The following is a 22,490-nucleotide window of genomic DNA, read 5'->3' on the forward strand; positions in this document are numbered from 1 at the left end:
TAATCCAAGATGCAGATCAACAGGATGTAGATGGCTAACTTTTACCAAATCTGAGCCCACATGCCTCAGATGAGCTGAGCCTCACATTCCTCAGTGTGAGCCTGAGGAATCTGGCATTTGACTGCAGACCTTGGGGATTATGTACACAGTGTGATAGTAAATGGAAAGGATCAAAGACGGAGAGAATGTTTTCAGGGTGCAAATCTGGTCCCATCTTGCCCTTATCGTCAAAGGAAGCAGAACTTCAACTATACAAAGGGTATGGCGCTATGGCATTTTATTAAGCCTTCCTCAGTCAGTGGTATAGCGGTCTCATCTCCCCCAGTTCTGGTCCATGTCCTATCTTCTCCCTTACAGTAGTACCAGTGCTGTCCCCAAAAGGAAGCAAGTCTGCCAGTTTTGCTTTTGGGACCGACGTGGCAACGCTGATCATAGTTAGTTTAGCCTGCCATGGAACCGTACCTCGAAGCATTTAGCTTTTACGCCAGATCATGGCTGGAGACCTCTGTTTGTCAGGAAGGCATCTGGCAAATGCTATTAAAAAAAAAAAAAAAGTAATTTTCAAGTTTCTGATTAAGGGCAAGAGAGTTTACTCTTGATTTTGCAAAAGTGATTTTTAGAGTGCAGGATCATATGCATAGCCTATTGTCTCATTTATAAAGACTATTTCTAAGTTCTCATACTCTAGCTATTCATGTGCACAACGTTCATATACCATTATAAGGCAGCCACTCAGTGGTGAAAACTGCTAGCTTTTATATCATCTGTTAGCGCTCACAACGAGAAAGGCTTATTATTCAGCATCTACTTAAGTCTGAGAAACTTTTTCACTGCCATTACTGTTTTATAGAGGACTAAGCATGAATGATTTTTTTTTTTTTTTGTAATGCAAACCTTGTGCATTTTATTCCTCTGCAAGCAACTGGCACGTGCGTTTCCTCTGACTCATAGATTCCCTCTCAAAAGCGCCATTAAGCACTGGAGCTCCTGGCAACCTTTGTGGAATATCATCATCTTTAACAGCATTCACAGGTGCCTTCATTGCACAGAGACGAAAGAAAAGGGTTTTCCAGTGATATTCCGTAGTGGAATTGTCTTGAGCGCATAGCATGGTTTAGGACAATAGCAGTGGCTGTTTCCTACCTTCTTTTCAGTGATCAGTTGTCATCCATGGCCATATCTTAGATGCAGCGAAAACTCGATTCGGTTTCCAGTGGGCTCCTTCCTGCCAAAAGAGTTGGGTTTCACAGAAGCCCTAGGATAAATTCAGATATAGAGGGGTGAGTACACAGTGTCATTTGCATTGATTTGGCATTTGGTTAGGTCTTGACTCTGAATTTATTTCTGTTGTATCCGGAGGATTTTACAGCAGTTTTACTCCAGCGTGCAAAGACAAGGTAACCTACAGCCCAGTGGGCAGAAGGAAACAGTCAGAAAGGAAAAACCATTTGCAGAGATTTGTTGAAGAAATTAGCGGGACATCTTTACCTCTGACGTTAATGCAATGAATGGAACTGGAAAAAGAGTTAACTGTTCGGGGAGCCTTTACTGATACACCAGAACCTCAGCACTAGGCATGAGCCCCGAGTGCTGCAGTAGGCGCGCTAGGGCAACTACCCAGGGTCATGCTGCTTGCTGTTGACAAGAGGAGAGTACTTGGGCAGCCCGCGTTTCCTGTCTTGCTCTCCTCGTTTCCCGCGGACTGTTAGTTGCACACAGATTGCACCACTCAAACGCCAGAGACGTGCAAATGCCACTCCCTTGCTATTTACACTGATTAGCTCATGTCTAGTGTGTGAGATAATAGGCCAAAATTAACACTCCTGGTGAATTCGGCCTTATCCCTTAACAGCTCTTCTTGTATTAAGATCTACCTGAGGGATTTGGGGGTGGGGGGGTCAGAGTCAACCATGCTACAAAATAGCACGCAATACTAAAAGCAAATAAAGGCATTAATCAGTTGTGTATGAAAAATGAAATAGACAAAATATGGCCCAAAGAGCAGAAACCAGGCCAAAATGAATTTGCAGGAAGGGATCCAAGAGGGCTTTTTCTTGTGGTACAGATTGTTTTTGTAGTTTTAGCAGCGTTTCAAATTTGAAATGGGCTCCTTTCAGTCTGCCAGAAGGAATAAACGCTCTGTCCGATCAAGAATTGGAATGGCTTTCTTGGGCTTAGCCAAGCTACAGTGTTCAAGTGGATAATGGCAAAGAGCAGAAGGAAAGTTAAAATTGCCGCCATAAATACTTTGACCGAAAGCATCTGCTAGAAGTAAACCTGAGCGAACATCCTGATTTAAAATTGTCACAAAGGAAAATATCATACTGCCCCGGAGAACAGAGTCAGGAAAAGCCTGGCATTAGCCCTCTTAAACGCTTGTTAAAAATACACTGGTTTACCTTGTTGAAGAGGAGCACGCACCATCGCAGCAGGTTAATGAAGACCATTGAGAGGGGAGGTGCCCCATTCAAGCAGCTTCAGTTCTCACACGCCACAGCTACCTAGGGTGGACAAGTGCGTCATCCCAAAGCTCTGCTTGACTTAAAAATAAGGAAAGGGTTTCAGCATTACTGATCTGAAGCGCTTAAAAATCAAGCCCGAGCTTAAAGAAATCATAAAATTTGCATACAGGTTTTCATAGCAAGTCAAATTAGAAAAAAAGGTCAAGTGACAACTTGCAGCAGCACTTCCCAGCTTTATGTTTTCAATTTCATGCCTACCTTTGAAGAGACACATATCTAGACTTTTTTTAACACAAGCTGGGATGCTAATGCTATAGCATTTCAGGTTTCAAACCTTTATGAGAAATGTGAGCCCCCGAGTATAACAGTTTGCTGGAGTTTCCTAGCTAGAAAGTCTCAGGCTCTACACCAGATGAGGGTCTGGCCAGTTGTCTTTTGTGCTGAGATGGGCCCAGACTTTGGGGTAATTTACAGTTTTTCCTCTTCTGGATTGAACTGGGCGAAAGGATTTGGCCATACATCTCATATTTAAATCAGCAGGAGACATGTGGTTAAGTCCCTTCGCCATCAGTGGAAAAATCCCTTGCTGACCTTCTACTTCCAAATTTCTGAGATATTCAGCATCAGGTCTGGATTGGCCATCTACAGCTATGGACTACAACATCATGTGTACTCAGGTCTAGGATATTCAACCTCCAAGGAATTATCTTTTATATAAGAAAGCACTTTGTTCTATTTTTGTCCAAACTTTTTATAAATAAGCATATAATTTTGATGAAGAGTGCCTCAGACTTTCTTTTTTAAACACTAATGCAGTAGTAAGCAGAGAGGGGTTCACTGAAGCTCTCACCGTGACAGACGTCACCAGCTCGTTCAGAAGGCTCGTCTGAAGTGTCTGGATGCCCAGCAGGATCCTGTCCAAAGTCACATGTGTTTCTACTGACACTCCAAGGTTGGTGCCCCTCCTGCAGTTTAATAGCTTTGATTACAAGTTGAAACCAAGCTAAGCCACCCAGTTTTTCAGGTTTGTTACTGCTTTGATGAACCTTTTCAGCCAGCATGGCCAGAGGCAGAGGTTTGTCCCAAAACTAACACCTGACAGAGGTGCCCTCCTTTCTTTCAGTGTCATTAGATACCTCTAACTCCTCCTGGTCCACACCGTCATTGCAATACTCAAGTGCTTCCTACTGTTAATGAGCTTTCTCACAACCTGCAGAGGCTAGGGAAGGTTATTTGCCTTTTAGGTTGGGAAGTGATGAGCCAGAGCACTAAATCTTGTTCAGCAAGTTCGCACAGGAAGTCACAGACTGACCAGAGGGAAATTTCTTTTGCCATAAACTTCAGCAGAGCAGTGTTTCGCCCTAAATCACTGAAATCTCAGTGCATACTTTAAAACCTAAGCTCAACTGTCCTTTATTCGCTGCAAAGCTATATTTCTAAGCACATGGCTTGATGCCTTCAAGAGTAGCACGGCAGGGAGCAGGGCTCTCTGCGTACCAGTGGCAGGAGCGACATCTGGCACGTGGCTCACTTAACTAACTGTCGTGCCAACAAACCACCCCATGGCCCAAGGGGCAGTGTCCCAATCTTGCAAGACAGCGTGACAGGCAACGGGACAGACCAAGGGCAGAGATACTAATGAATCATCCACGGAAACACAAAAGCAGCACGCGCTCTGGCAAGACCTTTGATGCCAAGCAACGTGCCTGTAACTGCCTGCTGAGAGATGGAGCCGTGTGGCCTCTCCTTTTCCGCCCAGATTTGCTCTGCAGGCTGCCGCGGCTCTCTGTCCGGCAGGGCGCTCTGGAGGAGGTCTCTGAGGCTCTGCTGCGGTCAAAAAATCACCTCAGGCCCCACTGAGCTGGAAGCTCAAAGGTCAAACAACAGCAAGTTTAGCAGCCGAACCCAAGACACCCAGTTGCTGGCCAGGTCCTCCTGGCTTGCGCTTGGACTCTCTAGTGGCTAATATGGCACAAACGCTGCCTGAAACTCCTGCCACAGTTGGGACATTCATGAAGTCTGTCCGTCTCCCTTGTATGTAACTTCTGTTTTATAGAAAGCAGACCTTTTGTTTGTTCTCGCAGAATTTCCAGTCATCTGTGAATCTCCTACCTCTGTCAGCAGCAGTGGAAATTGCTTCAGTGACTGGAGAACGAGGTACAGGTGAGACGGCAACCAAGCAGCAGCAGAAACCCCCTTACTTTCCAGGCTCCCTGCAGGGCTCTTCAAGCAGCAGCAGCCGCCCCAACGCGCAGGGGAGGCAACATGCCGTGATGCGAAGCCCCGTGTTCACCACCACCTGCGGCAGCAAGCACAAGGGTAAGTAGGTCCCCAGACCTGGCTCAGGAAACTTGGTGGAAATACCTGCTGCGAGTCTCTGATGCTACATGGGACGGGGATTTTGGGGAGCCGTTGCCCTCTCTCCATGGCTGGACCTTCCAGACGGAAACACGGCAAAGCATCCAGGGACGCCGCTTTGCTCCTGGACTCCAGGACCTCCATCCGCCTCCTTATGGAGGAGGAATGAAAAATAGCTTGCTGCTAGGTGGCTGCTGCTGCTGTGGATATAAAGAAAAAAATTCCCTTTGATTCAGTCACAGGGAAAGCATCAGGCTGAGCAGCGCGTGTGGCCAAGGCTTTTGATCAGCTGCATCGTTTAGCGAGGAACTGCTCCACTTCAAACAGCTACAGACCATAACGAAATTGCTTTACCAGCCCAGAGTCCCCAGACACGGGCTCTGATGGTGGTTCATTGGAAACCTGCACATCTTACAGCTTTACATGGTAACACTGTGTTCAATAAAGGAAAATGTGGGTGCCGAAATTAAAAATACAGTAAAAAAATCACTAGTACTTATAACAAAGTAATGTTTACACGATGTATAACGCATGGGTGTTTTTGAAAGCAACAGAGTAGAGCAAGAATTGATTTTATGACGCGGTCAGAAAAATCAGTGCATTTCCTGTTAAAATATTGCCACGGTTAAATCATTGCCTTTTTTGGGTAGTTGTTCTTTTTAACCCATAAAACAGCCCATTGCTTTGCCGGATTTGAGCACAGACAGCATTAGTGGGTAGCCTGGAAGCCTCCAACCCGGCACCGCGTTTAAATCCCAGCCAGCCGCCCTCTGCCCCTCTCCTGGGGGGTTCCCGGCGCCGCGCCGGGGCCCGTACGCGGAGCGCGGTCCCGCGCGCTGCCCCGCGGCGCTCCCGGACGTGCAGCCGGCGGCCGCGGGAACATCTGCGCTCCCAAAGGCGGCGAGCGGCGGCATCTGCGCATCACATGACGGCGCTTGGGAATTAACCCAGCTCCTTCCCCCGGTGCAGTTTCTCCTTCCACCGCGCTACAATAAGCGAGCGCTCGCAAGGCAGCAGCCCAGCGCGTCGCCTCGGGCCCCCGTCGCCCGCCCGCACCTACCTGCACGCGCGTGGAGAAACCCGGGCGGCTTTCGTCGGGACAACGGCCCCGAGCGCGGAAGACCCAGCGCCGCTGTGCTGAGCGAGGAGATCCTCGGTTTCGCGTAGGGGCTGAGGAATGTCTAACGCTAACGAGATCCAGATGTGCCCGCTTGGCAGCCCGCGGATGAAGCACTACCGAGGGGACGCAGGAGCCGCGCTATCAAGTTGGATGTAAGTATCTAGTATTTACGTCCGATCAGGGCGGGGGACAGTTAGACTGAAAGCAATGCAAACCGGAGACTCTGCTGTTGTCGCGCCTTCGTTTTCTTCCATCCCGTGGGCTTTTCTGCGTGCGGTGCCGTTGCTGCAGTGCTCTTTACGAGCAGCCACGCAGCAATCTGGATTTCGATCGTTAACGCGCAGCGGAGCGAGCTACAGGCTCCGAACGCGCAGCCTCTGGCCCGCTGCGCGCGGCTCGTGCTTTGCTCTGCGTGTTGTATGTTGTTTCTCCAGAAGCGAGTCTGGGGCTTTTGCTTAGAGCGGCTCCAAGGCCGGGTGTTATTTCTAATTGTGAACGTATTCGGGAATCGGCACGTTGCGCTGCAAGATGGTCTTCTTCAGTACAGGGACGTGATTCTTCCCACGGTGTTGCGCTATTGCACGCGTTAAACAAAGCTCATAGGAATGTTTAAGCCGTCCGGTATAGTAAAAAGAGGAGGGAAAAAAAAGTTCAGTTCCAATGAAACAGGAAGTTACTTATCACATTTTTTAAACAACTTTCAGCCAGACCCCGATAAACTCATACCTTGGGTATCATCTCAAAATTAGTGGAGCAATTCAGCGTGAACTCCCTCTTAACGCGCGTGTCTGGCCGTAACAATACGTCCACGTTAGTGCATTTTAATTGCTGGTTTTTTGGTGGCACGTAGGCAAATAAATGGGATGGCCCGTGTATCAGCTCGGCAGAGGCCGCAGGAGCGGCAAAGGCAGCGAGCACGGCAGACCGGGGACGGCTGGGCCGCGGCTCCCGCGTGGCCGTTTCTTAGGTTGACGCCTCCGCGAGACTGCAAGGTTTTACTCCCGCTCTGGGGCTCAGGGGAGATAACAGTTTGCAAAAGAGGGGCAGGCGCCTTGCGCTGTACGCAGCTGCGCCGCGCGGGGCCCCGTCTCCCCAAAACGCTGAGGACGCGAGTTCAGAGCCGCTTGAGCGCTCAGTCCTCCTGAAAAGCAGGCCCTCTCCACGCAAGCCCGCGCCTGCATTTGGGAAACGACCCTTTAAGGCCGCTCCGCCTGAACAACGTAGCTGCCCGCTCCCTTCTCTTACCTTGCAGGGGGCAGGAGCCGCTCCTGACGGGCAGGTGCTGTGGTTAGGAGGGGCTGGCCTGGGACAGGTCCCGCGGAAGAGCGGCACGGTGCGTGCCGGGCCCAGCAGCCGCTCCGTTAACGCGCCCCGAAGGCACGTGCTGCCCCGAAAGGGCCGGGGTAAACATCTCGCATCGCTTAAACGCGGCCGAGTTCCCAAACTGTGCCACGCGGCCCCCCGAGCGACTTGCAAACCACGCCGGCTTGCAAACCAGCTTCCGCTCCGCTTAACGTCCGTCTCCGTCCTTCACGCAGGAAGCCTCAAGATCGGCAGTTCCTCGGCGCTCCGGTTTTTATACTTTGTAAAAGCTTCACCTGCCCAGATAAAAGCTAGAAGGAAGTAACCGGAGCATCAGTTTGCAGGTAGTTGTCTGACCTGCGCCTGGCGTTGGAAAGCTGAGGCCGCCAGAGCCGGCGGGAGGGACTTGGTCACGGAGCAGGAAGCTAATGACATTGCAGAGCTGGGGACCGGTGCAGACAGACAGATCAGTAAGAAATAAGGCATCCTCTCCTGTAACGGCATGGCTCTAGTCCGTTCGTTTGTACTGGCCTGAAAAGCAGCTCAGACAGGAAATTTGGAAGAGGTCTTTGGAGCAAGCGCCGTGTTTGTTACCTGTTTGCGCAGGGCTGCAGCTAACAGAGTTTTTTCCTCCAGGGGCTGCGATCCAAGTAACAACGGTTATACTTTGTGCAGGGCAGGAGTGCTGCTAAGGCAGCGAGCGGCCCGGACTAGCGACGGCAGAGCAGCGGTCAGCTGTATGGTGGGACACCCAAGAGCACGCTCCTGGCGCGGCGCTCCGGGTCACCAGACAGCGCTAGGGAGTTCAGAGCTGATCCGAGCTCACCAAAGGCAGCGGCTGCCCTCGCCCAGCGTTTGCTTGGCTTTGGAGCAGGCTCCAAACTCCCGGGAAAGCTCTTTTAAGACATGCAGCTAATCAAATCTTACAGCATGTTCTCAGCCTGTTTATAGACTTCGAAACTTCTACGGGTGTGAACGAGACAGGCTGCTTTTTCTGGTAAGTCAGTCTAGCAACTTGTTCTCGTTGCTCCATTCTTCTGGGGCTCCGCGCTAAACAGCATGCCAAAGGGCGTCTCTTGCCTTGCAGCCCGGCATTTCCTCCGGACGACACGGTCCAGTCGTTCAATGTCGCTTTGCAATTCCATAGCTTCAAACGGGACCTCTTCACAAATCCCCTTTGAGGCACAGAGACAGAAGCTGGCTGTCCTTGCCACTTAAAGGTTATCAGCTTGGATGAGGTTATTGACTTTGCCGGGGGGGGGGGGGGGGGACCCAAAACAAACAAACAAAAACAAAGAAGAAACCAAGCAAGAATAAAATTTGTTATTATAATGCTCAAACATAGAAATGAAAGAGGGTTTCCTCCCCTTTGTCAAACACACACAACTTTTTCCCCTTTAAACACTCCAAAACCAGTTAAAACCTTTAAAGCCAAGTTGTTTCACGCATGCTTTTTATATGAATCGCCTATAGGTCAGGGAGAGCGAACACCGCGCTGGAAGCTGACCCAGCTTCCCACCGGCGCTTTGGAGAGCCTGGCTAGCCATATCATGCAAAACAGACACAAGGTCTTGCTGTCAGGAGAGCTGTACTGACCTACCTCAGCTGTGATTTTAAGCTTGGGCAAAAAGCTTTGCATTAACGCAACTCTCTAGATTTGTTTAGCGAGGGTAAGAGAAGGATGGCAACTCAACGCGGCTCAAACAGAGCGAAACAAGTAACCCGTACGTGAAACAGCGCTGCTCGAGTTTTGCATTCTTAGCAATACTTTTCACTTACACCGGAGCAGATCTCTGATATGAATTTAAGCGAGTGCGAAGGCACGAGTGTATCAACCAGCTGTTTGTTAACTGGCTGTGGAGCAGATGGCTGATAGCAGTGTAGGAGTCTTACAGAGACATCCTTGGCTGAGCTTTAAGGCACCCACCGTGGGTAGTGCCGGGGAGGTGGCCCGGCAGCTGGCGGATGCTGCAGCCCGCCCTGCGCTGCCGCGGGCTCTAGCTCGCCGGAGTAGACGCGAGAGCTCTCTTGGCTTTTTGCCAGGGTGGAAACTGGGCCAGAGGGACAAGGATGGACATCGATCTCAGAGAAGAGAGTGGGTGCGATAGGAACAGGACCCCAGGACGCTTAGCTGTGCTGGTGGGAGAGCTTTTCACTAGCAGGCAGGGAGGGTACAGAGGAAACGGGGAGCCTGTGAAAAGCAGCGTCACCTGGGAGCAGCCCTGGTAAATGGGAGCTTTATTTGCCTCCCCAGCTGAAGCAGCAGTTGATAGGAACAAATAGGAAGGGTGGGGGCTGAGAAGCCTCTGCCAAGGATAGCGGGGAGTCCATGGAGAGCGAGCATCTGGGCCCGGAGCCAGGCTTTAGCCAAGCCTGCCCTGGGAAGTGCTCCCTGGCTCTCGACACTTCTGCTCAGGATTTCCACTGGTGAGGAAGGAGGGGAGGGAGAGCCGAGAGGGTGAGGCTTGAAGAAAGAAGATCCAACAGCCCGGTGTTTTAAATCAAGGAGACTGCCTTCCGCAAGGCCCCATCCCAGCAGCCCTGCCCCTCCCCAAGCCTCACGCTGTGCAAACATCGCCGCCTTGAAACGCGGCCAACAGCCACATCGCCAGGAACTGCTCGGCCCGAGCCGCCGGGCCCGGCGCTCCGAGGGGCCGGGGACTGAGCTCCAAGGGGATGGCAGGGGGCCAGGCCATCGCTGCTGCATACCACGCGCAGGGAACGGCGGCCACGTTTTCCCCTGAGCGCGGCGGCAACGCCTGCAGCCGGTAGGCTAGCGAAACCGCTCCCTCCTTCGTACTCATGGAGCAGAGCATCAGCACAGGGAGAGCGAGCGACCCCGAGATCCAGAGGGCAGAAGTGGAGCATGGCTTTGGCCACGCTCAGATGCTTAAAAGTGAGCAGCGCCTTAAGTGCTGGTAGCCGTCAAACGGCGAAACAGCCCAGAAATCACAGAAAACGTGAGCACTAGGGAGCAGATTTCTTCTGGGGAGCCCAGAAGTCCTTTGTGCTTGCCCGATCTGACGTACCAGGGCATAAGAGCATGTGGTTTTCCAGCACAAGAACTGGTCGGCCCCACTTTGGGCCAAGGAAGGGCTGTGAGACAGTCCAGCACAGCCTTTTCCCAACAGTTTTGTTATGAGGAAGGCTCTGGTCCTCTTGGACCTGCCCTGCCTCTTGGGAGCTCACTCTGAGACAGAAGCACCAGGGGCAAGAGGGAAACAGCTTCACCTTGAGCTGGAAGACAAGGAATGGCAGGTGGATTTAATGCGCGAAGACTTTGTACGGAAAAGCTTCTAGCTCTTCTGAGGGGGGAGCTTATGGACATGAGATCCCAGAGGATCTCTGCCTCTGCTGGAGGCCACAAGCCCGTTGGGGCCCATGTCCGATCCTCGGGCTCACCCGTAGGTTTGCTCAGCTCAGAACCAAGACTGGGCGTTAGGTGTCAGGCTTCCCGTTGTGCAACAAAACTCTGTTTCTTATTTTCTATTGTATCACTTAATTGGGAGGGAGACGATTCTTCATCTTTTTTAAAGAGACAAAGGCCCTGGTATTTTATGAAGTAGTTTCTGCCCAAAGAGCTTGCCTTCAAACTGTTCCAGTTCAGTCCTTTGTGGCAGGTGGGTCACACCACAGTTGCACCTGGATCAGGAGATCAGTACACAGCCAGCACCTGGGTTATCTTAATTTGATAATTTGCAGGGGATGATTAAGCTGTATGTCCTGCATTCAGAGTGCTCTGCGCTCAGGCCCTGTCCTGGTGACTGCAGGAGGAGAGCTCATCTGAGCCACGCGTGTGGTCAGAAATCACTGCACAGTAACTTCTGGTTCACAGCTGGATCCGGAGAGGAGTGTTTACCAACTTGTCTGATTTAATTCCTTCTTCCTGGTATTTCCTGTTCCTAGAGAATGAGGGCGGCTCTCTTCCCCCCCCTGCCATCCAGGGGGAATACTTGCATGCTCGCTGCTTTGGGGGAGTGAGACTCCGCAGCTGAGTTTCTGGCCAGGTCTCCCTCACCAGGGTGAGCAGCCACAGGACAATGAGTTCCCTGTTTCAGGATGCGTCAAGAGATACAGACTCAGCAGAGCTCGGATCCGCCCGGAAGAGCAGAGACTCCTAATTGCTGTACATCAGCAAGGCTTGGGCTTCTAGGGCCCCCGGGTCGGCTCGCTCCAGTCACATGCATCAGGGCAGCGCTCTCCTTCCCTCGTTCGTGGGCCTGGCAGGAAGAGCGTGGACAAACACAGCCCTGTGCAACTGGAGAAACAGCTGCATCAGCCAGGTAGTTCAGTCGGCGCGCCAGCAGCTTGCGTGCCAGGGGTGGCTGCTCAGCACAAGACAAGCCTTCTGAGCAGCCTCCCTCCCTGCAGGCTGGCCCAAAGCGAGCTGGTTCAGCGCGCAGCATCATCCAGGGGCCTCCCAGCCAACTCCTGGTAGCGGCAGCAGGGTTGGCAGGCCTTGCCGGAGGTCAGGGAGAGCTAGCTGCCCTCGCAGCAGCGATGCTGTCAGGCTTCCCATGTTTTGGGGTCCGGGTCCAGGGTGTGCTGATTTGATCAAAAGGGTTTTTCTCCATAGCATGTAGAAGGGACCAGACGTCAAGCATTCTCCCTGTAATCAGGAGCTTTAAGGTCTCAGAGGACAAGCCCAAGCAAGAGCCGGTAGGAATATCCAGTCACCAAAGCTGAAATTACTGCAGACTTCTTGCTATCACCATCCTGGTTTGGGGGGGATGAAGCTAGTCCAGGCATGTCTATTTTACACAGTCGTGACTGCAGGTTGGGCACAACTTAAGTCATTATTGGTGCTACCAGGTTCTCAAACAGTGACAAGGAAAGGAGGTAGAAAGGAACAGCAGCACAAGATCAGGAAGGGCTTGGGAACAGCAAAAGGCCTGGGATTTATTCTTTCTGAGTACACTGGGATGGAAAAACTGCTGTAAATGAGATGGGAGAGGGACACAGGCTCAGACCACCTTGCTGCAGGCCAGAGCCCAACCACCAGCCCACGCACAGAGCCAGGGTCGCCAGGTTTGGGATTCCAGTGTTGGGCACTATAACCTGACTACGACTGCATGGAAAAGGTTCAACCAACATGAAACGAAAGCAGATTTCCATAAACTCAAGGGTTGCTTCAAAGCGTAGCTGTTGCTCTGCAGTCAGCCCCCTGCTTCGAATGAACGCACCAGGAGAGAAACCAGCATGATTATCTTCCATCAACCAAGATGTATGAAACCGCAAAAGATGAGGACAAAAACCCAGCATCAAAATCTAGACCAGACTTTTAAGAGTATTTCTGTTTTAACTGAACTCTCTAGGATCAATAAACGCACATGGAAATCCAGGCTGTAGCTTGGCGCTTTCCATAGGGCAGCAGTTCCTGATGCTGTCTCCTCCCCGCTGTTTCCCTGTTTTTCAATTTCTTGCCCTCGCTTTCCAACGCTTCGGCTGCAGGCCTCTCTGTTCCTTATCCTCCTCGCTAGCTCCCTTATTATTTAACCGCCTGCTGAACGGTTTGCTAACGTGATGCCATGGGGATGGACTACATGGTAGTTCAAGCTGAGACCGGGCAACTGGCCTCGCAGGAGAGCCATACCCGTTGCCTTCAGAGGGGTGCTATGTCACGCTAGCACCAAATAGCCTTGGGTGCAGGAAACTGAACAGAACAGCGTCCAAGCTCCCCAAAAGAAAGTTTCCACATTTGCTGAATCTTACCTAGTCTCTTCTGAAGAGCAGCAAGAGGAGCAGCTTTCTGTCATTTATCCTCAGCCCAGGACTGCAGGTAGGACAGCTGACATCCTGCAGTCCTCTGTCTATTCCCCTCCACCCCAAATTTTTCATGTTCTCCTGTGGACTGCAGAAAACTCATTGAATAGATGCTGGCAGTGGATCCCCAATGTTATCTTTAGCTCATTTTACAGAGAAACAGAAGACATGCTCTGCCAGCAATTACATCCTTGCGTATAGAGTGGCCCAAGGGACGTACACAACCCCTCCACTGCAACCATCCAGACCTCCTGGTCTCAGCTCCAGCTCCAGGGATGCAAAGCGGACCTGCGAAGTGACCTGGAACGCTTTGCACGTGGCAGGGCAGCAAGCTGAGCTGTGAATGACCCACAGCTGTGCTCAGGGGGAAGCACACTTCCATCATCTGGGCTGGGACGAGCACACAGCAGAGCTTGTTGCTATGCTTAGTACCCTTTTGTTTGGTACACCACGTTTCATTTTGTTTGGATATCGCAGCTGCTTTTCCTGAGGCTGAGCAGAGTTGAAGAGTCACTCTTTGAAACAAAGCGATCTGCCAGAATCATCAAGACTTCTTGACTGATTTCAGGAACAGGATCTGGAGACTTTTTCCCACATGGACAAGCGCGAGCAGAAGTGGCACCTGCCCAGTAATGGAAATGTCCTGGCTGCTGCAAAAGATGGACATTTTTCAGGATCAGCTTGAGGGTTCACCTCATTCAGCTGAGAATGAAGGACTAATAACTTTTTTTTTTTAATTCAACCTTTATATTCATCATTAAACTGCTTTTCTTTCAGCACTCTTTGGCCATATTTCAGAGTCCTTCCCTCAAATAAATGAAAACCAGGAGGCGGACTGGGCCCTCGGCCCTTGCGTGTAACAATCCAGGTTGAATTCCCTCAGCTGGATGCTCACCAGGCTGCCGCGTCCAGCTCCAACCGCTTGGAGCTCGTGTGATTCATCGCTTCTTGGGCTGAGTAGGCTGTGGCACCGCTGGCCTCTCTGGCACACTTCCTACCTACGGCTCTCTCCTTGCTGCCACTTCACAGAAATGGGACCTCCTAGCCTTTTCCTATGGCTTGCTCAGCCCTCGAACCTCGTAGGTGTGCTGGGTGCACGGCCTGACGGGCAGGCAGGCTGCCTGGCAGGGGTGACGCAGGCGTACACAGAGCAAAGGCTCCGTAACAGAATTACTCTTAGCCTAACAACACAGAAGGTGGACAGTTTTAGATAAAAGACTGCTCTCCTCTTCTTTGGTCTGCCTTTGGAGCATAAGGGTGCACCCTGAGACATCCAGATTTCCTCTCCAGCTCCTTACACCTGCTGAGACAGCTTCACTCTGCCAGTCCTGCTGCCTCCCTGCTACAAAAGCGTCTCTCCTCTCCTGCTGCGCATCACTCCTCTCGGCTCCTCTGGTTTTACACCTTCTGGCATCAGCACTAGGCTTTCTTGTGCTGGGACAAATTCCAGTGTCCTGTTCAAACTCGGTCTATCAGGTTTCTCCATTCAGGCACTGCTGTGATGATCCCTGCCGTAGCAATCATCAGGGAGCCAACATGAAGAGCAACAACTGCCCAGTTTTTCCTAGCTTGGAGAACGTCGGAGACAGCCCTGGCAGCTAACTCCACGTTCACCAAGGCATTGAGTGATACAGCAATTTTATAACCTCAGCTACATTTCTCAAGTTGGACAGAGATTCCCTGCATCATCACAGCTGCATACGAAACAGCCCAGTGAGCTGCCGGACAGCTGCGCTTTGGATGTAGACATGCACTGAGAAGCTCTGCTGAGAAACACTCTGCTGGGCTCAGATCTCTTGTTTGGCATCAAATATTTTCTGCTCACTTTGATAGCCCTAGATTTTTTTTCCCCTGGTGTTGAGGGAGATGAATAATCTTTCTGGCTCTAGGAAATGCTGGGGTATCTGCCAAAATCATCAGTCTCTCTCTCTCTCTCTCTCAATTCAGTAACAGGGCAGAGAGCTTTTCCCACACTGATAACCATGAACAGAGCTGGCACCTGTGCAATAATTGAGGCCGTTTCCTTCCAAAGAGGGAAGTATCTAATATTGATTGGAAGATCCATAGAATTCAATCAAGGAGTCACTTCAAGAGCTTGCAACTTCTTTTGAAGACTAGATGTCTGTATTCACCCCTAAACGGTTTTATTTCAGGACAGAAATTGCTATTTCAGACTCTTTTCTTTCAATAAATGAAAGCCGAAAAAAATCTGGGCCATCGGCCCAGGCGTGTAACAATTCAGGGTTTTTCTTGGCTTTTCTGAGGGTGCTTCTTGCCAGACTCCAAGATGCTGCCAGGATAAATCTGTAAGTCATGGAAATCATGAGTTTCATGACACACACTTTTTCTTCCAAACCCTAACCGATAAAATTAAACATAGTAAAGAGCCCAGACTTTTATCCAGCTCCTTAATTACCATCTGGAGTCTGGCAGCTGAAATAAGATCAGACTTTTGTACAGAAGAGAAGAAAAAAAGTGCTATTAAAATGGAGAAAGAGATGAGACTTTATAAAGAGCGCTCGAGGGCCTCAGCTCGACTGCAAATGCACAAACATGCCAACGCTGTCTGGATCAGCCCTGCAAGGGGCTGAGCATCTGCAGCTCCCTCGGAAGACACTGGGGACAGAGCTGCTTAGCATAGCTGCTTTGGTAGAAATAACGAAATTGCTTCAGTTTTGGTTCTTGTGACCGTTTTGGGACAGGTCCTCTTTGTTTAGGTACCTGTTTGAATAGTGAGTGAGACTCGGTGCAGGAATTAGTGGTTCAAATTCAGCCGTGTGCTCTGGGTGTACTGGGTTTCCAGGACTGATCCTTTTATATCCCTGGAGCTTCTGAATAATTTTTGAAGGCAACATGAGAAAAAGGCTACTGCAAACATTGTCTTGACAGATAAAGGGCAATTTATCACAAAACTGAAACACAGCAGGTTGCTACACAGCACAGTAACCGTGACTTGCCAAGCGCAATTTGCCCATGACAGATGTAAAACGCAAACTAATACTCTGTACGTGTTAAGAGGGACCATTTCACAATGCTGAAAGTAATTATGAGCCAAATCACGTGGGAGAAAGCATACAAATAGGAAACAGCTTCTGACTATTATTTGCATTTTCACAACAATCTATGAGAGGCCAGGAAAGAAGAAAATTCTACACTCTCATAGTTAATATCAAAGCTATACTAGTTTAAACACTGCCTGGCCTAGAAGAGAAGCAAAAGCTGCAGTAAAAATAAAAAACCCCAAGAAACGGGGGAAAACAGCAAGTATTTGTCTTCCTGACAGCGAGAAATCTGCTAGAGGCTAAAAAACGACAAGAAAGAAGTGGCCCTGAGGAGAAATACAAGGTCATCAGAAGGACAAGAAGGAAGTGGTTTTAAATCTACTTGGAACAAAAGAAACCTTACCAATGCACAAATGAGCCATTCGCTATAATATAATTTGCAGTAACACGCGAGACAAAGCAGACCAGGTCAGTAAATATTTTAGAGCTGCACTTAGAAGAAACATAAATGATACCACGTGATGATGAAATACTTTCCATTTCAACAGTAACTTAAAGATGCAGTTAAGTAGGAGTGAAAATGCAACATATTTTTAAACGAGCAGGTCCAAGTAATGTATATCTCAGGCACTGTTTTAACCCTTAATAAGTACAAACTGGTCAGTCTAATTTTGAGCTTCGAAAAGATAATGCTAAGGCTGATATGAAAATGACAGTTAAGAAACAATGAGCAGATAATACAATTGATGCCAGTGCAAAAGGATTTATGAAAACCAGATGCCAAACTAAAGAGGGTCCTGCTTTAGGTGATATCCAAATTAGAATCTCAGTGAACGGAGATTCATTGAGAACGGAGATTCTTGTAAAATACTTCAGTGCCTACAAGATATTTGACTCAGTAACACCACGGTGTGGCTAGACTTTAGGCTGATAATTCATCTGTATGCTCTGTAGGCTGAAAACAGTTAATCAGAGGGATAATTTACCTAGGAAGCCACAAGCGCTGGCTTTTCCACCGTTTTCAGTCCTCCATCAACACAAGTAAAGAATGTGTCTTAAGTGAAGACAGGCTGCAGCTCAACCAGATGTTCTTGGCTCACGAAGTTATTGGATAAGGTCTTTTCAGCTAAATCAAACAAAAAGACAAATCAGACAACTGTAACGCTTTCAAATCCAAGCTTCCATGAATACAGTACAGGCAAGATAGATCTGTAAATCACATGCGATTACAAGATTACCAGTGGGTCTATAAGGGCATATATAGGCACTGGTGGAAAATTTGTTTGGGTGAAGACGATCTTTTAAAAATCTGCTCTCAGCTGAGAACCGTAGGGATTCGGATTGCATCCTGCCTCAGTTTAGGCAGAGCTTAACTAAATAGACATGCACTTCCCTGGGAGCCTGGAGGGACGGTCAGTTTGGACTCTGGTCCACCTAGTTGTTTAGCCACTGTGGGAAATAATGTGGCTACACGTACAGCTGGGATTAAAGGATCAGCCTTTGCTGCAGCTACGAACACATGACCAGTCCTCTCCCTGAACTATTTTTAGATGCTGCTTTCTGCCTTCTTTTTAATTTTTTTCTTTTTTCTTTTTTTTTTTTTGCAGTTGAAGAACTGACTGAATGAGACAGAAGATCTCTGGGAAAAGTGTAAGTAAGGAATCAAATCTTGTTATTTCACAAGGTGGCTTCATCTCTCCTGTGAATAAAACACTCGACACCTGTCTTTGCATTGCATGACTGCTTCTGTGTATTGGGATTTCTTTTGTCCACCTCTCGCTTACTGATTAGGGGTGATTTGGCAGAGGTAAAACACCCTTGGTTACCAAACGTCGTAAAGATGACATATTCCTTCTAACTTTATTAACTGAAATGAAGTTATTTAAAATGGTTTAATGTGTTAATAAATATTACTGGCAGCAAAAGGGCCCTGTGTGCGTTCAAGAGTGTACCTAACGTATTCATTTGGGAGGCACAAATCACAGCCAGTTTATGAGAGCTGGCTCTGCGCACAGGGAAAACTCCAGCAACTGCCAATTAAACACACTGCCACCGCACAGTCTGCCCTTCAGCAGCCAGATTTGTGCCTCTCAGTTTTGATTCAAAAAGGGGTCAGAGCAGTAAGAAACAGTTACCAAGTTTCATAAATCTTTCTTTTTTTTTTTTTTTTTTTTTTTTGGTAAGAGAACGGCACGGTCCATCTTGTTTTCTCCCAGAACATTGGAATCTCTGAAACAGCAGAGTGTGCTCAGCAGAGGGACGCAGGAGAAAGGGCTGATTTCACATCGCATTGAAGGAGTGTTTTTCAGGACGTTAGACGACTTCTTAGTGGCTTCACAGCCAACCAAGTCACAGAGCCAGAGCGCTGGAAGCTGGAAGCAGTGCTAGCTTTGCCATCCGTGGGTCTTTTGGCAAGTTCCTTAGTGTGTCTCAGGGTTGGCATGAATAAAATGGCAATATCCTTATATTTTCCTGGCTATTTTTTTTAATGGGGCTTTAGCTAGTCTTACCTGCATGCTTCATAGCTGCTGAATCCTCTTTGCTGACATGCAGTACATTTATTTACAGATGGACATTGGCACCAGGCAGCTCAAACACACCTTTTAACAGTCCCAGAAAACACTGCGGAGACAATGAAAGTACGTCTCAAAGGGGATGCGATCTGTACCCTTTTCCTGGTGGTAGCACTTGGCTCTTTACTCTATTCCCAGCTAGAGCACTTAGCCCCGGCAGGAAACAAGGAGCTCACACACAAGAAACCTTCAGTAACACAGAGAATTTTCTCTGATCCCAAAGCGCCTGGCCGACCTGTGCCAGTGGAGGCAACAGTACCCAGACCCCAAATAATTCCTATGGTTAGACGAGCAGAGGTGGCTAGTAACAGGGTCCAAACTACAACTTCACCGCCACTGACTGATTCTACCTTCAACTTCAAGCGTTATCTCCTAAACAAAGACAACAGGAACTTCAATCTTCTCATTAACCAGCCCAAGAAATGCAGGAAAATACCCGGAGGTCCCTTTCTGCTCATTGCTATCAAATCGGTGGTTGAAGACTTTGACAGACGTGAGATCGTCCGTAAGACTTGGGGCAGGGAGGGCTTGGTGAATGGGGAGCAGGTTCAACGAGTTTTCCTCCTGGGAACACCAAAGAACAGGACAGTGTTGGCAACATGGGAGACCCTTATCCATCAGGAGAGTCAGACATACAGGGACATTTTACTCTGGGACTTCATGGATACTTTCTTCAATTTGACCCTGAAGGAGATCCATTTCCTGAAGTGGGCTGCTGAATTCTGCTCCAATGTGAAATTTATTTTTAAAGGTGACGCTGATGTTTTTGTCAATGTAGAGAATATTGTTGACTTCCTTGAGAGACATGACCCCACTGAGGACCTCTTTGTCGGGGATATCATCTACAACGCCCGTCCCATCCGTGTCCAAAAGAGTAAATACTATATCCCAGAGACCATGTATGGGCTAAGCATCTACCCAGCCTATGCAGGAGGAGGAGGTTTTTTACTCTCCAGCCGCACCATGAGGAAACTGTCCAGGGCTTGCAAAGAGGTGGAACTCTTTCCCATTGATGATGTCTTTTTGGGCATGTGCTTACAGAGAATCAATCTCAAACCCATTTTGCACGAAGGATTCAAGACCTTCGGCATTGTCAAGCCTTCTGCTGCCCCGCATCTACAGACGTTTGACCCCTGTTTTTACAAAGATCTCATGGTAGTTCACAGTCTAAAAGTTGCTGAGATTTGGCTAATGTGGAATCTGCTCCACAGCCCTCGGCTTTCCTGTACTCAGAAGAAGCAGGTGAAGAAGCCTTTCCAGTGGAAAAAGAAAGTTCAGACAGCAACACAGGCATCACCTTTCTGATCCTGCAGGCAGTCTGCAGCAGAAACACACGGCAAACCAGCTGAGCAAGGGAACCAGAAACTGTTGCAACCAAACACACTTTAGAAGTAGAGTATTTTAGCACATCTTATTTACTACATTAAGAGAAGAGGACAAACTATTGCAGGAGTTTGCCAAAATTCCACATTTGCACACGCATACTATATAGTAGTAGGTCCTTCTTCGCTAATGAGTCAAAATAATCGTAACAATATCTTTAATTTATTATTATTTATTAGACTTGTAGTAGTGCTTAGAGGGCCAATGTGTACAAACACATTGTAAAATGCAATCCTTAGAGATTTTTCAGTATTGTTAGAAATGCGACACATGGGAAGAGAAAGACAGAGTAAGAGATCATACCGAAGAGCACAAGGATGGTTGTCAACTTGTTGCCTTGATTGGAATCACTCGGACTCATTGAGAAATTGCCAAACACAGTAACTAGAGTAAATGAAATCATGCCTCCCCAGTGAATGCTCAAATCAACTCTCCGCTGCCTTGGTGGTTTTCAAAAGAGAGGCGTCAAAAGAGAAGAAAAGAACAGAGCTATTGAAAGAGGGTCCCAGTTAAGGTGGACTACAAGAAAACAAACCGGAGGTCGAGGGCTGGCATGGCTGGTTGAGCAGAGGACAGGTAAGTAGGTAGTTGGGAAGGGGCAGAAGTCTGAAGGGCCTTTAAGGAAAGGATAAGAAGAACTTTCAGCTCATCCCTCTTTATGTCTTGGTTTTCCATTATTCATAGCAGCACATCAGTTGAAATACCTGTCCTACTGATATACTGTCAGGATGCCAGGGGACCTGTCTGTGGCATTTTGGGGCGCTCAGGCTCTCTACGCTATCGGCTGACTGGCACTCCGTGAGAACTCAAAGTCATCCAACAGCAGCTGATCTTCAGAAAGTTTGTATCTGGAGAGCTCTATTTTGGCCTTTTCCTGGTGGGGGCAAAAACATACAGAACTGCTGTTTGTGTCACATTCAGGGAGCTTCTCCAAACCAAAGGAAAACTTACTAATGGACTGGGCTCATTTCTACAGACCCGAGCACTCTTGCACTGCATGCAGCCAACTACAAAGAGCAGCTGAGACTTTTGAGATCGCTAAGCATGTAAGGTGAAGGGTTAGGGTATCCTTCGGACAAAAGGGTTTCAAAACACAGAAGCCTTTCTAAAGGCATTGCAAAAAAGCAAAAACACACAGCAATCTTTCTGTTGGTAGATGCCTTCCCATGTTTCAGTTGCCTCTGTACAGTTACATCTGTAACTGTAGGCATTTGAAGCATCAGACAAGGTGACTGGATTGATTGCTCTGTTTTTCAAACAACGGTCAACACGTAAGCACTTAGACCTGGTTATAACGTTCCTCCCGCTCAGCTGTAGTTTGGGCTCAGTTCTCAAATTAACTATGCACACCACGGAGGAAAACAAGTTGGTAGTATCTTTGGGTATGAAAAATTAAAGGTATACAGCAATATGTTATCTTCATCTTACTGTTCAAACCTTATGATAACGTATTTTCAGGGGGAGGTAGAAATCAAAGGGCCACGAGCTGATCTGGGATATTTTCAGGATGACACCTTGAAATACAAAATGCTCACAGGAGCTTTACGAGTAGCTCTGCAGGGTATGGAAATGAGCCTTGCTGATGGGAGAAACACAGGCGCTCTCCTGTCTGAAGATTGTGTGATAGGCATGTATTTACGCGCTTGTACAGAAATGTATTATCTGTGATTCGTTTACAAGTTGGGAAATTATTTATACTATAATTAAAAGTTAGCAAGGAAACACGCCTCTCTAGTTGTCAGAGTGAGTCTGTCGAGTACGTCTGCGTGTGCGGCTTACTAAGATGACCACCACATATATTTCACATGAGGACAGCAACATGAAAAGGACAGGTAATTCATTGTTTTGGCTCACCTGGCAAACCTCTTTTCTTATGATAGACGTAATTTAATGGTAATCATAGAAAAGTGAACAAGCCTTACCTTATGTTTTCTTACAATGCAGCTTATCAGGTTCAGCGGTCCTTATTAAGCAGATCTTCCTTTCGGAGAGGTATTGAAGCCTGGCTCCTCCCTCTCTAATGCCTTCAGATCTGTAATCCACCCACAATATAGGATTAATGAGTGCAATCTGTCCAAGACCAAAGTTGTTGTTCAGCATCCATTTGTGCCAGTGCACACACTGACAGCTGGTAGAAACACAACTAGAGCAAACTGCTCACTCTGTTGCCTTAGCCTATGGAATAGATTTTTTTTGGCCAATGAAAATTAAATCTAATATCTATACCTCCTTTTATGGAGGTCAACCTTTGCTGCATGGCCCATTTGACCTCTTTTAAATGTGTGAAAAAGAAGTACTGGCCATAGCACTTTACCTCTCCGAGCAAAACAAAATTTGAAGAGTAAACGCAAGCCCCATGAACTTGAGAAGTTTTGAAAGGGCTTAAGCTGCATCCCAGAAAACTAAACATGTCCGTTTAAAAAAGAAATTCTAAGTGGCTTCTATTAACAGGCTAACTCAATGCTGTGGTTGGGGGTGCATTGCTCCCTTCTCTGTTCTTTTGTTCGTGACTATAACCCTTGATGAG

General features: G+C 48.3%; 1 protein-coding gene across 8 annotated transcripts; it reads left to right on the top strand.

Moving 5' to 3' along the window:
* The first annotated feature begins 3,281 nt into the window (after positions 1-3,281).
* On the top strand, positions 3,282-21,691 carry B3GNT9 (UDP-GlcNAc:betaGal beta-1,3-N-acetylglucosaminyltransferase 9). 8 transcript variants are annotated; one of them, XM_068955471.1, is made up of 6 exons: positions 4,686-4,781; positions 5,790-6,932; positions 7,479-7,586; positions 7,879-16,475; positions 17,615-17,657; positions 18,576-21,685. In XM_068955471.1, the coding sequence occupies exon 6, from the start codon at positions 18,641-18,643 to the stop codon at positions 19,883-19,885; it is 1,245 nt and encodes a 414-aa protein (XP_068811572.1). In that variant the 5' UTR covers positions 4,686-4,781; positions 5,790-6,932; positions 7,479-7,586; positions 7,879-16,475; positions 17,615-17,657; positions 18,576-18,640; the 3' UTR covers positions 19,886-21,685. The 8 variants fall into 8 exon arrangements, 5 of the variants coding, with proteins under 5 accessions (XP_068811575.1, XP_068811572.1, XP_068811571.1 ...); XM_068955474.1 differs by lacking the exons at positions 7,479-7,586; positions 7,879-16,475 and adding an exon at positions 3,282-3,414 and having other exon boundaries at positions 4,671-4,781; positions 5,790-6,092; positions 18,576-21,691; XR_011143130.1 differs by lacking the exons at positions 7,479-7,586; positions 7,879-16,475 and having other exon boundaries at positions 5,790-6,092; positions 18,192-20,539; positions 20,648-21,691.
* The last annotated feature ends 799 nt before the right edge of the window (positions 21,692-22,490 follow it).

The sequence above is a fragment of the Struthio camelus genome, chromosome 10 (assembly GCF_040807025.1).
Source record: "Struthio camelus isolate bStrCam1 chromosome 10, bStrCam1.hap1, whole genome shotgun sequence".
In the NCBI taxonomy this organism is placed as follows: Eukaryota; Metazoa; Chordata; class Aves; order Struthioniformes; family Struthionidae; genus Struthio; species Struthio camelus.

What these genes read in the sequence shown, in the direction of transcription:
- B3GNT9 (XM_068955474.1), top strand. Translation starts at nt 18,641, where the DNA reads ATGAAAGTACGTCTCAAAGGGGATGCGATCTGTACCCTTTTCCTGGTG.